General features: G+C 31.5%; 2 protein-coding genes across 3 annotated transcripts in view; one reads left to right on the top strand and one right to left on the bottom strand.

The window, feature by feature from the left end:
* The window catches only part of LOC136337475 (beta-casein-like), a 105,646-nt gene that overhangs the window by 24,379 nt on the left and 68,277 nt on the right, over positions 1–12,990 (bottom strand). The window lies entirely within an intron of this gene.
* STATH (statherin) lies at positions 3,908–11,833 on the top strand. The gene is made up of 6 exons (XM_066233810.1): positions 3,908–3,974; positions 5,533–5,596; positions 7,380–7,415; positions 7,499–7,528; positions 8,561–8,700; positions 11,680–11,833. The coding sequence occupies exons 2-5, from the start codon at positions 5,546–5,548 to the stop codon at positions 8,675–8,677; spliced, it is 234 nt and encodes a 77-aa protein (XP_066089907.1). The 5' UTR covers positions 3,908–3,974; positions 5,533–5,545; the 3' UTR covers positions 8,678–8,700; positions 11,680–11,833.

Raw genomic sequence — 12,990 nt, 5'->3', positions numbered from 1 at the left:
CCAGTCAATAAGCTGAACTGACACATAATTTTTGAAGATGTTCTATCACTGTGCTTTGGTTTTCTTTTCCTGAAACATCCTGAGTAAATATTTTTTTAATTAGAATGTTCTTCCTAATGAAGATTATGATGATAAATATAGCAATAATACTTAAAGTTTATATTTAAACAATTTTTACCCACAATATAGTTTATATACCTTCTCATTTAATACAGTTCCAAGTTTATCATATCTACTTTAGATAAGAAAATTGTAGTTTAAGGAGATTAAGAAATTTCCAAGGTCAATGTAACATTTGTTATTGAATATTAAGCTTCTTTCTTGAAATTTAATCGTACTTGGCTTCCACAATTCAAAAATTGCCTGGAAATTGTCTTCTTTTCTCCTCATTCATTCCAGGAGATTTTCATGGGCTTCTCTAATTTTTCTCTGACATTACTTAGTTATTACCTAAGAGTTTTGTCCTTAGCTCACTTCTCTTCTGACTCTACAGGAATATAACACAAACTGATTTTTCAGTTAAATAAACAAACATCATAGATTTTGTCATAGACTATACCAGGGGTCCCCAAACTTTTTACACAGGGGGCCAGTTCACTGTCCCTCAGACTGTTGGAGGGCCGGACTATAGAAAAAACTATGAACAAATCCTTATGCACACTGCATATATCTTATTTTAAAGTAAAAAAATAAAACGGGAACAAATACAATATTTAAAATAAAGAACAAGTAAATTTAAATTAACAAACTGACCAGTATTTCAATGGGAACTATGCTCCTCTCACTGACCACGAATGAAAGAGGTGCCCCTTCCAGAAGTGCGTCAGGGACTAGATAAATGGCCTCAGGGGGCCGCATGCGGCCCGCGGGCCCGTAGTTTGGGGACCCCTGGTGTATACTTTCATTGTAGATGAAGTAAAGGAGGAAGAAAAGGAGAAGATGGAGGATGGAAAGGAGAAAGATGAAGATAAATAAGAGGAGAGGAAGAGAAGGAAAAGGAAAAGCCAATATAAATGTCATCATAAATACCAATTTAAAAATTGCATCTTTATGCCACCAATTTAATGCCATCCTTGTGATATGGGTGACACCCTTTATGGATTTTTTTCTTGAATGAAAGACCTTGGCATTTTCATACAGTATGGTGGTTGGTTGTACCTGATATGATACCTGTTCTACTTTATTATAAAATAACAATACAAGTTCTGTTCCATCAAGATTCTAAAATGAACTACTGTTCATGAAGAGTGAAACTATAATAAACACACAAAGCCTACTTCTGTGTTTAGAGTTACTGTCCTTATTTTCCTCTGTCATACATAATCCCCACACTTCCAGTCATGTTGAAGCAGAAATGATGTGTGGCATAATGCCTACATTTTGGTGTCTCAAATCTAAAATATGAGTGAGGTAGTTAATTCTAGGTTTTAAATGTGTGTATTAGCATGTTTCAATTTTTATTATCTGGTGGTTGTTTTGTTTTGTTTTTCCGATGCTGTTGTTTGGTAGCGCTTTTGTATCAGTAGTTCATATTTTGTCAAGTAAGCTGTGAATATCATAGATCTATTAGATTAATGACTAGTAATATGACTTAAGAAAAATCACTGAGCCTGACCAGGTGGTGGAACAGTAGATAGAGTGTCGGACTGGGATGCGAAGGACCCAGATTTGAGACCCCAAGGTTGCCAGCTTGAGCACAGGCTCATCCGGTTTGAGCAAGGCTCATCAGCTTGAGCCAAGGTCACTGGCTGGAGCAAGTGGTCACTCAGTCTGCTGTAGCTCCCTGGTCAAGGCACATATGAGAAAAACAATCAATGAACAACTAAGATGCTGTAACGAAGAATTGATGCTTCTCATCTCTCTCCCTTCTTGTCTGTCCCTCCCTCTGATTCTCTCTGTCTCTATCACACACACACACACACAAAAAGAAAGATAAATTATTGAATAAATAAAGAGGGGAAAAAAGAAGTGATATAATTAAGTAAGAGAAAGGAAAAAAATGGAAAGAAGAAATTTAATTAATATTTCCAAAAATTAATAAATCAGGAATTAATTTCTTTATAGTCAGACCAATTTCAATACTTACGGAACATGTATAACTTTTTTCCATTGAGGATATACTAGAAATGGAATTTGTTGTGCATTGAGAAATGACTGTATATCTAAAAAGTATAGCCATGGCTGGATAGGTAAGTTGGTTAGAGCATCATTCAGAAGAGCAGAGGTTGCTGGTTCATTCTTGTCTCTCTCTCCCTTTCTCTCTCTACAGAAACAATAAAATAAACTTAATAAAGATAAAAGGTGAAGGAGTCCATAAAGAAGAATAATTATTTAAATTGAATTGGACTTTAATTGCCTTAATATAAACATTTATAATGTTTTGTTTACCACCTAGAGAATAACAATTTCTAATGCCAGATTCACCTAATAAATATTTCTTTAAAAGACTTAACAAAAAATTAAACATAAATTCTATTTACAGGGTCAATTTTATAAAATCATAATATATAATTCTGTGGTTTCAGAAACTTTATGGTACAGAGAGAATTACCTGGAGATACTGATAAAATTAGATTATCCCTGCACCTCCTACCTTCTAATTCTACATGCCTGGATAGAGGGCCTATGAATTTGCTTTTTCAACAACTGCTCAGGTCATGTTGGCTGATGGTCACATGTACCACATTTTAAGTGACAATGAAGTAGGACAAAAAGTATACTTAATTAATTAATTTATTTATTTATTTTTGTGAGAGACAGACAGAGAGGAAGAGAGAGAGAGGAGGCATCAGTTCATAGTTGTGACAATTTAGTTGTTCATTGTTTCTCATATGTGTCTAGATAGCAGGGTTCCAGCCAAGCCAGTAACCCTTTGCTCAAGCCAGTGACCTTTGGGCTCAAGCCAGAGACCATGCGATCATGTGGATGGTCCCCGCTCAAACCAGCATCTCTGCGCTCAAGCTGGTGAGCTTGTTCGTATACTGGATGAGCTTGCACTCAACCTGGAGATCTCGGGGTTTTGAACCTGAAACCTCAGTATCCCAGGTTGACGCTCTATCCACTGTGACCCCACCAGTCAGGCAAATATACCTAATTTTTAAAATTATTTTTTTGTGCACTCACTTTTGAGTACATTACATTATCCAACTAGTAGTAAAGAGGTAAATTTTGGTACAAATGTTCCTACAGACTTGGAGAAAACTGATTTTCCTTTCTATCTTGTACAATAGTGTTAACACAAGGCTTATAGTGAGAAACATAAGCCCCTAAAGACTCAAAGAAAGTAAATTAATTATCAAAACATATGCATCCAATAACTGGGTAAGATATAAAGTACTGAGATTCTGTGTAGAATAAGAACTGTTTTATTATATAATACTCAATGGAATTTTAGCAAATATTTGAATATACTTTAAGATAAAATACTCTAAAGTCAGAAGAATAAAAGTACATTATAATAATTTATAAGAGATACATGAAATAAATGATGACTCCAATTTTATTGTGCACCTTATATTAGAAAATCAGTAAAATTTTGGTACAATGGAATCATTTTGACATAGAATTTATCTATCTGGGAGATGCATTAGTTGAAATAAGCCATTTGGAGTTCCATAGAAACACGCTTACCATTTTAATTCATTTTTATGCTTACTTTACTTTAGCTTACTTTTTCTCTTTGTCATACTCATGCATAGTAGACTGACACGGGAATTAATGTGTCATGAGTACAATTGTTTTCTTTCCGCTTCACACTCTTCTGTAAAGTTTAAGTTTATTCTTAGTATCTGTGGGGACAGATTTTGGGCATTATTTCTAGTTCTAAAATAAGATCCTATAATTGACATGATATAAAAAACAAAGGGAGGATTTCAGTGTATATAAATACATCAGTCCTCCAGAAAATCACATCATCTCCTAAAGGGTTCACAATTTCAACTTCTTGAAATCTTGCGTCTCATATTGGGTAAAAGGTAACATATTTATGAATAATTTAATATGGTGTGTTATGTTAATTTTTGTTTGCTTGAATAAGTTATAAACCATTTTTAAAATGCATATTATTTATTGACAATTTCTCATAAAGAAACAACTTAAAGAAATGATGATCTTATGTCAGGATCTTAAAGAGAGGACAGAACCACAATGCCTCTGGATTCACAAGCCTTGTACCAAAAGAATGACATGGAACAAGGAGGAAATATACTAGATGTAGTTTTATTTCTTTGACTAAGTATATAATATCCACTGTTATTAACTGGTTTTACCTTTAACATAAATTAAAGGTTTATTTTACAATCAATAAATAAAAATATAATAAATAAAAAGAGTAGAATAAACTCTCTTTTTACAAATGTGTATTAACTCAAAGATTTAATTAACCTTTACCAAAGTTATTCTATTATCATCACTAATTCATTTTCTATTATATTTTCATTGTCCTTTATATCAGAAAAGTATTTTCTTATTTTCTACATAATTAACACTGTATAAGAGACTATTGTGTTTTATTAAGTCATTTTATTTAACATTTTTATTTCATCTGTGACTTTATTGAAAAAAATGTTTTTATACTTTGTCAAACTTTTATCATTGTGTTCTTCAGATAATATTCTTTCAAAAATTCTAACTTATCCATATAAGTATCTACTCTCTATAGAAAACTGGTTTCTGTGAAATTTTAGTTTACAATACATTTTTATTTAGAAGTCTATAGCTAAAAATAAATAATGTGCTTTGCTTCAGCAACATAACAGTTCATTTGTGTATACTAAATTACTAAACATATAAAAGAGTTTAGAGTTACTTTTTAGAATAAGATTATTTGGAGATTAAATCCTTTTTACCAATTCAATTTCTCAATGTACTCACAATGTTTTCCTTGACAATTCTTTTTAATCTGATTTTCTCTACTCTCTATCATTAATTTTCTAATACTAGAGTTATACCACATCTACAATTCTCAAGCCAGAAACCTGACTGATTTTCTCTATCTCTATTATAAACCCTGTTTCTATTCCTTGTAATTCTACTCTCTAAACATTTCTTTAAATTCTGCCTTAACCATTACCCCACATGGCATTATATAATGTCCTTATAATTTTGCAACAATCTAGATAAAATTTCAGCTGATCTTCATTTTTGTTCTTCTTACTTGATGAACTATTTCATTTTTTATAAGGTATCCCTTCTCTCCTTTATGTTCCTTTGAAGATTCCTTATACTTATATTTACTTATTTTGTATAATCTAACACAAGCTTTAAATTTTTCTTTAATATTTCTCCCTTTGGTCTGTTTAAAAAGTCTATTTTGTCTGTTTTTATTATATTTTCATATTTCTATACCATATCACCTTCCTTTACTTATTAATGTCCCTAACTAGTCTTTAATTTCCATAATTTCAGGCAATGTGTTTTAATACTGTTTGTAGTTTTAGTCTGTTTCTCAAAGCTTTGAATTATAGTTTGATCAATCAAGAATTCGAAAGTGCAAAAATGTGTGTTACTGATTTGTCACATGTGCTTTCACAGGACTTGATCAAATATGAAGATCTTTTTCGTGGCCTTCTTCATGGCTCTCGTAGTTGCCATGACTGTAAGTATATCAGAGAACTTTAAAGAATATGTTCTCAGTAATTATTCCAAGATTGTCTCTTATTTCTTGTGTTCTGGACCATATTTTTATTGTCCAAACATGGCTTTATCAATTTTAATGTTTTTCTATAGACATTTTCCTTAAATTAACCTACATAAACACATTAAGGACTTATAATACACCTTGAGGACACACACAGAGACATTAGCACACCCAGAAGTGTGTGAAAAAAATAGAAAATCCAAGAATAGGGAAAAACATAATCATAACACCAGACTGTTTCTATACAATTGGTATTTAAATGTACATAACTTTCAGCAACTAAAAACATATTTGTATAAAACACATAAGTCTTAGGTTAATCCAAATTTTAACTTTTCAATTTCAGTCTCCTAGTCACAGTGATAGATTTTCTTTCTTTTTATACACAGAAGTTTGAACCCAAGTGATTACATATTATAATGCAGCAAATTTGACTCCAAAGGCAAGGGAAGTAAGTGAAGGCAAAGATAAATGAATGGGACTATATTAGACTAAAAAGCTTTTGCACAGCAAAAGAAACTGACAATAAAACAAACAGACAGCCAACTGAATGGGAGATGATATTTTCAAACAACAGCAAAGATAAGGGTCTAATATCCAAAATATACAAAGAACTCAAAAAACTCAACAACAAACAAACAAACAATCTAATAAAAAAATGGGAAGAGAACATGAACAGACACTTCTCCCAGGAAGAAATACAAATGGCCAACAGATATATGAAAAGATGCTTACCTTCATTAGCTATTAGAGAAATGCAAATCAAAACTACAACGAGAGACCACCTCACACTTGTTAGATTAGCTATTATTAACAAGACAGGTAATAACAAGTGTTGGAGAGGCTGTGGAGAAAAAGGAACCCTCATCCACTGTTGATGGGAATGTAAAGTAGTACAGCCATTATGGAAGAAAGTATGGTGGTTCCTCAAAAAATTAAAAACAGAACTACCATATGACCCAGCAATCTCTCTACTGGGAATATACCCCCAAAACTCAAAAACATTGGTACGTAAAGACACATGCAGCCCCATGTTCATTGCAGCATTGTTCACAGTGGCCAAGACATGGAAACAACCAAAAGCCCTTCAATAAATGACTGGATAAAGAAGATGTGGTACATATATACTATGGAATACTACTTAGCCATAAGAAATGATGACATTGGATCATTTACAACAACATGGATTAACCTTGATAACATTATACTGAGTAAAATAAGTAAATCAGAAAAAACTAAGAACTATATGATTCCATACATAAGTGAGACATAAAAATGAGACTCAGGGACATGGACAAGAGTGTGTTGGTTACTGGGGGTGGGGAGGGGAAGAGAAGGGGTTAGGGGAGAGAAGGGGCACAAAGAAAACCAGATAGAAGGTGACAGAAGACTATATGACTTTGAATGATGGGTATGTAACATAATCAAATGTCAAAATAACCTGGAGATGTTTCTCTGAACTTATGTAACCTGATTGATTAATGTCAACCCATTAAAATTCATAAAAAAAGTTAATTAAATTAAAAAAAGAATGCAGCAAATTAATTACAGCCAAAGCTTAGTCTTCATTCACATTAAAGTTATCACTAAATATGAAACAACTAGTTTAGTGTATCAATTTCCTAAGACTTTACTTCCATTTTGTTTAATCATAATTGTGGCAGCAAAGTGCATTTTCACACTCAATCTAGAATTTAGAATTGTAAAATTAAGACATTCACTGTTATCTTTCTTTTTCAAGAGAGCTGATTCTTCTTCTTCTTCTTCATCTGAAGAGGTAAGACAGTTTCATGAGTTAGAAAACTTGATAATTAAAATTAAACATGTATAACAATTTTAATATGTTCTTTATTTTAACAGAAACACTATTACCCTAAACACAGATATCATGTAAGTATTCCTGAGATAATCTGGTATGATAAAAACATTTTCTTCTCTAAATAATTATTCTATTAAATGAATCAATACTTATCTCTGAAATATATCTATACAGTGAATGACTAAAGTATACACTGAGTTTATATAGTTATGATATGCTGATAGAGAACCCAAATGTTTGTACTAATATCATTTAAAGAGAAACTTATTATGTTACCTTGAAGAAGCCAATTATTTTCACAGAAGGTATCATTTTTTTGGTAAATAATTGTCTTGGCCTAAAGAATAGTTGAAATTCTACATCTGTTAAACATAACATATGCTTAATGGAGCATAGAGGTGTTAAAAATACAAATGATGTGGTAAGTTTTCACCTTTTGATTCTTGTGGAGAATGATGAAGTCATTAAGTTAAATTGTTCTAGTTAAATATGATAAAATTTTTATTCATTTAGCATTTTTACAAATAAAATATATTCTTGATATCATTATTTTTACATCATATTAATATGACAAGGTCTCAAAAATTCTTAATAATATATTAAAGAGATGAATGTTAACATGGCACCAAATTAAAAGATTGAGAAAGAGGGATGGAGGATATTGAATTTTATAGAATTGAATATTAAAGAAAGTAGAAATTTTAAGAGATATTAAGATCATTATACATCAAGAATGAAAAGTAAAAATTTTATCTAACTTGGAATTAGCAAATTCCTTATCCCTGGTAAATTCAAAAGTGGATAAACTAGGGGCTCAGAGGTAATATTTTAAAAAATATTTAAAATTTTTGTGAGTGTTTGGCTATAACCAATGGCTCCACCCATGTCATATAACAAAAATGTCAACAAACCATATAACTATAAATATTTTTTCTCTTCTTTTAAACACTTTTTAAATAAAATATTAGAAACCAAACTAAAAATTTGAAAAATCAGATATGTAATAGATCTGTAATTTCTTATCAACATTAATAAACTAAGTTTCCAATGGAAATTATTTTGAAATATTTACACTGTAATTGTCTGCAATTTTTTCTTTCCAGGAAGGGTATTACCCATATCCCCATCAACCCAGTTATTATCCACCCGCATATCCACCCGCATATCCACCCGCATATCCATACCCATATCAACCCGCGTATCCATACGGAAAAAAGTAATGCACACAGGACAGATTACAGAGGTAAGCGACATTTAGTGACATTTTTTGTTCCCCAGAAATTTCAGTGGTGAAAGTTAAAACAAAACAAAGAAAATAAGATAAAACCAAGCCATCAAACTAAAAGCGGACCAGTTTAAGCAACATAGCTGGGTTTAGTTTTCCTAAAGTGTATTTATTCATATAAATATTTCTAAAAGAAGACTTATGTGCTGGTGTGGTTAGAGATAAGGTTTTTTGGATGGGATATCTGGTGTTTGTATCCTGGTTCAAACAACTAATAGTTTCATGACCTTGAACTATTCCTAATCAATATTTAAGCTTCAAGTTTCTCATTGACTAACAGGTATTATAATAATATGTAACCACTTCACAGTATTGGTGGGACTATTAAAGATATATTTCATCAATGCCCGTGATTAGAGTTGCATATAATTGTTACTTACACAACACCCTGTACTAACTATGTGCTGAATATTATTTAAAACATGTCTTTATAAAATATGATCTTTGGAGCAGTGGCACAAACATCATCTGGTTATTTGTCAGAAATCTAAAGTCTGAGGCCCAACCCAGGCCTATTGAGTCAAAATCTGCATTTTAATGAGGCTCCCACAGACTTACTTGAGAAACTTTGCTTTGGCATTCTTTGAGCAATTACAATAGGCATCACTGCTCTGTTCTAATATAAATTCGACAAGAAGATGAAGAAATACTATCAATTTACTTTTAAAACCTCAATTTTATCTCACAGATATAAGTATTCCTAATTCCATAAAAGACGAACTATTTCACTACAAAGTAAAGCAGTTCTACAATTCAAAGAGGAAATAATTTCAAGATTTCAATTATTTTTAAATTTACATGAATAATTTTTTCAAATTATTCTTATTATTGACAAGACAGTGTCTGAAAATATTCCATGGGCATTAAGTAATAGCTCACTATAATTGATCAAGAAAAGACATATTAAAAATATTATTTGGGAAACACAAATATGAATGAAATATGTATGCTCTATTTAAGAGAAGGGGCAGGCAAACTGAGATAGCCTGGTGATAGTGAGACTTAAAAGAAATAGGAGAACGAAGCCTAAGAAAGAATTCAGTATATTTGATGGATCAATTGAATGAAAGATGAAACCAGAAAAAAAAGGGAAAATGAAATGGATGCAAGTACTCAGAACTATATAGATTAGCACATAAAAGTGTTTAGCAAATGTGCCTTTCAAAAAGGAGACAGTGATCTCCTGTTTCTATCTGTTTCCTTGGGGGAGGATTGTATTCTTTTGTTTTGTTTTTACAGAAAATTTTGCTTTGTGCTTATGTTTTGCTTGGTTTAAGTAGACGACATTAAAAGAGATAAGTAATGTATGTTAATTTTAACAATGAATAGCATTCACATTCAAAAGCCAAGTTGGCTAACATGCAGAACTGTACCTCATGTGAGAGGTGACAAGGGGGGGGGAAGATGATGAAAGTTTATTCAGTGAATTACTTTATTTGTTCTATGTTTCTTAAGACTTTTAAGTACATATAAGGTAAAGTCATAGGTTGGTATATAATTAGTTTGGCCACAAGATATAATGATATGGGAATTGAGAGTTTTTTAGAAGACTAGAATGAAACAATTGGAAATAAATATGGCTTCTTAAATACTACATTAGGATATAAGTAAAGGTCCAGCTGAAGTTTGTATTCATTCAGTCTTCAGATATTTCTGGGCCATTCCATGAGCATGCAGTTGAGGTAACACTGGGAATATAAATACTGTTAAGCCAGAGTGTCTGCAGTCAACATCTTATTATCTAGTTATAAAGATGGATATAAAAGCCAGTCACCATCAGTCAGCATATCATTTGACAAAGCAGTCAGTGGTTGAATGTGTTACTGAGACCAGTTACATAAACAGCAGTATGGCAAATACGGTGAGGGGGAATACACACAGACCGTAAAGAAGTTCATTGGGAAACTAGTACAGTATTTAAGATGGGAGATAATAACTTGAACTAAGAAAGAAGTAGTAGAGATAGCAGCAATTTATTTTAAAGTAGAGTGTGATTATATAAGTACTTTATAATTAACTTAAATAATATATATTTTATAAATTTTATATTAATTTTATTATAAATGAAGATAATATATAATTAATATAAAATATATAATTTTAATAACATAATTTTCATAAAGCCTTTTCATGTGTATGATTTTCACCAAAGCCAAGTTTTGGGTCAAGGATTCTTTGTCCTGTCAAGTAAAAACCTTTCCAAACTTAAACAAAGAGATACTTTATTCACAACAAAGGCTACTGCCATGGGCTGAATAATTATATCTCAGAAACCTTCAAATTTTTCAAAACCAAACAGTAAGAATTCTTTTTAATTACTTTCTCTCTCTCTCTCTCTCTTTGTGCAGCATAGACAGAAGTAAACAAAGATTAGTACAAATTTTAAGGGGAAGGTGACCAGCAAGAAAAACTGTCTACTGAGGTCAGCCAATTTTGAGGATAAGCTGATAAACAGGGCATATTCCACTTTTTAGTCCCTGTTCAATCTTTGGGACAAAAATAATTCAGGGACCCAGAGCAGCCTGACTATAATTTGATGTTGACCAAGTAGGAGTAGGGATAACAATGAGATAATTGTGAGCACTTTTTAGATGTAAAGCAATAGATCTGATATAATACAAAAACAGGAAGGCATAATGGTATTAGCAATGATTTAGTTGTAGTTTAATAAAATATGTTTTCTCTTTATACATAGGCTTGGTGAGAAGTCTTCTTTGCTCTCTACTCATAATGATTCTTCTTACTCAAAAATTATTTCATCTATCTAACAACATGTTATCAGCCTGTATGCATTAAATACAACCAGAGTGTTTCAAAAAGCATATTTTATAAAAACAATTCCAAAAAGTAGAGGATTATTTGTATTCTCTCATATATTATATTAGAATTTAAAAAACAATTTGACTCAAAAATAATGTTTCTGTTTACAAATTCCAGCTTTTATGAAAACAACAACAGAAGGAAAAAAAATCAATCAAGTAATGTTACATGAACAACACACACCTGAGACCAATGATCAATAGTGACGATATCCTTTAGACCGTTTGATTGTCTTCAATTTTGCTCTCTATGTTGAAGTATAAAATTAAAAAAAAAAAGTTCTATGCACAATAAACTGATCTATGAAGCATATACTGAATATCCAGTTGTATTAATTTCCTAGCACTATCAAACAAAGTAATAAGACTGGTGGCTAAGAAATAACAACAGAGCCTTACTCTGTGTGACAGCTCTAAGGTACAATTCATCTTTGCCTCTTCTTAGTTTCTAGCATTTATTGGTAAGCTTGATGTTTATCGGTTTGTAAATGCATCACTGCAATTCTGTCTCTGTCACCAAATTGTTTTTTCCCTCTTTGTCTCTTCTTATAAAAACAACAGTCACATTTAATTAAGGACACATCTTACTCCTGGATAAACTTGTCTTCACTAATTATATAGGCAGTTACCCATATTTCAAAATAAGATTACTTTCTGAAATATGGGGAGTTAAGACATTAACATATCTTTGGGGAGGGACACAGTTGAATGCATGGCACCCATATGTATTTTGATTTTCAGTACATTTCTTGTAACTGTTCTATGCTAACATTGACAGTATTTTTAAGCATGTCAGTATTTCTAAAGAAAAGACATACAATGGTATTTTATAATCTCCTCGGACAATGATTATAGAAGAAAACAAGTCATAACATGGCTAGATGGCTATTTAAAGAGCAAGGATATCAGTTAAGCAATCTCACTTTAATTGTGAAATATTCTGTACAAAATTCTAATCCATGAAGTGCACACAGAAATCACTAGAATACTGAACAAAATATATCCTTTAATCATATAATTCACTTTTAGTTGATAGCTGGAAAGAAAATCTCAGCTATAAAATGGTCACAAATATTGGCAGCTAAAATCTATAAATTAAAATGTATTACAATTTTTAGAAGATTGAAAGTTTTATTCACCAAAAGTCATGAACACAGAGTTTCTTTTACTGAGAAATGTGAGAAATGTGGTCAAAATTAAAGATCAAATAGCCACACCAATCTTTAGAAACAAGAACAAAGTTTTAGGAATCACTCTACCTAATTTGGAACTATAATACAAGTCCATAATAACCAAAACAGTATGGTACTAGCATAAGAAGAGAAATATATATCAATGGAACAGAATATTGAGTTTATATGTCAACTGAAGCTTATATGGTCAATTAATATTTGACAAAGGAGGCAAGAACATACAATGAGTAAAGACA

The sequence above is a fragment of the Saccopteryx bilineata genome, chromosome 5, assembly GCF_036850765.1.
Source record: "Saccopteryx bilineata isolate mSacBil1 chromosome 5, mSacBil1_pri_phased_curated, whole genome shotgun sequence".
In the NCBI taxonomy this organism is placed as follows: Eukaryota; Metazoa; Chordata; class Mammalia; order Chiroptera; family Emballonuridae; genus Saccopteryx; species Saccopteryx bilineata.
The sequence above is the reverse complement of the archived record's forward strand: the minus strand, read 5'-3'. Positions and strand labels throughout refer to the sequence as shown.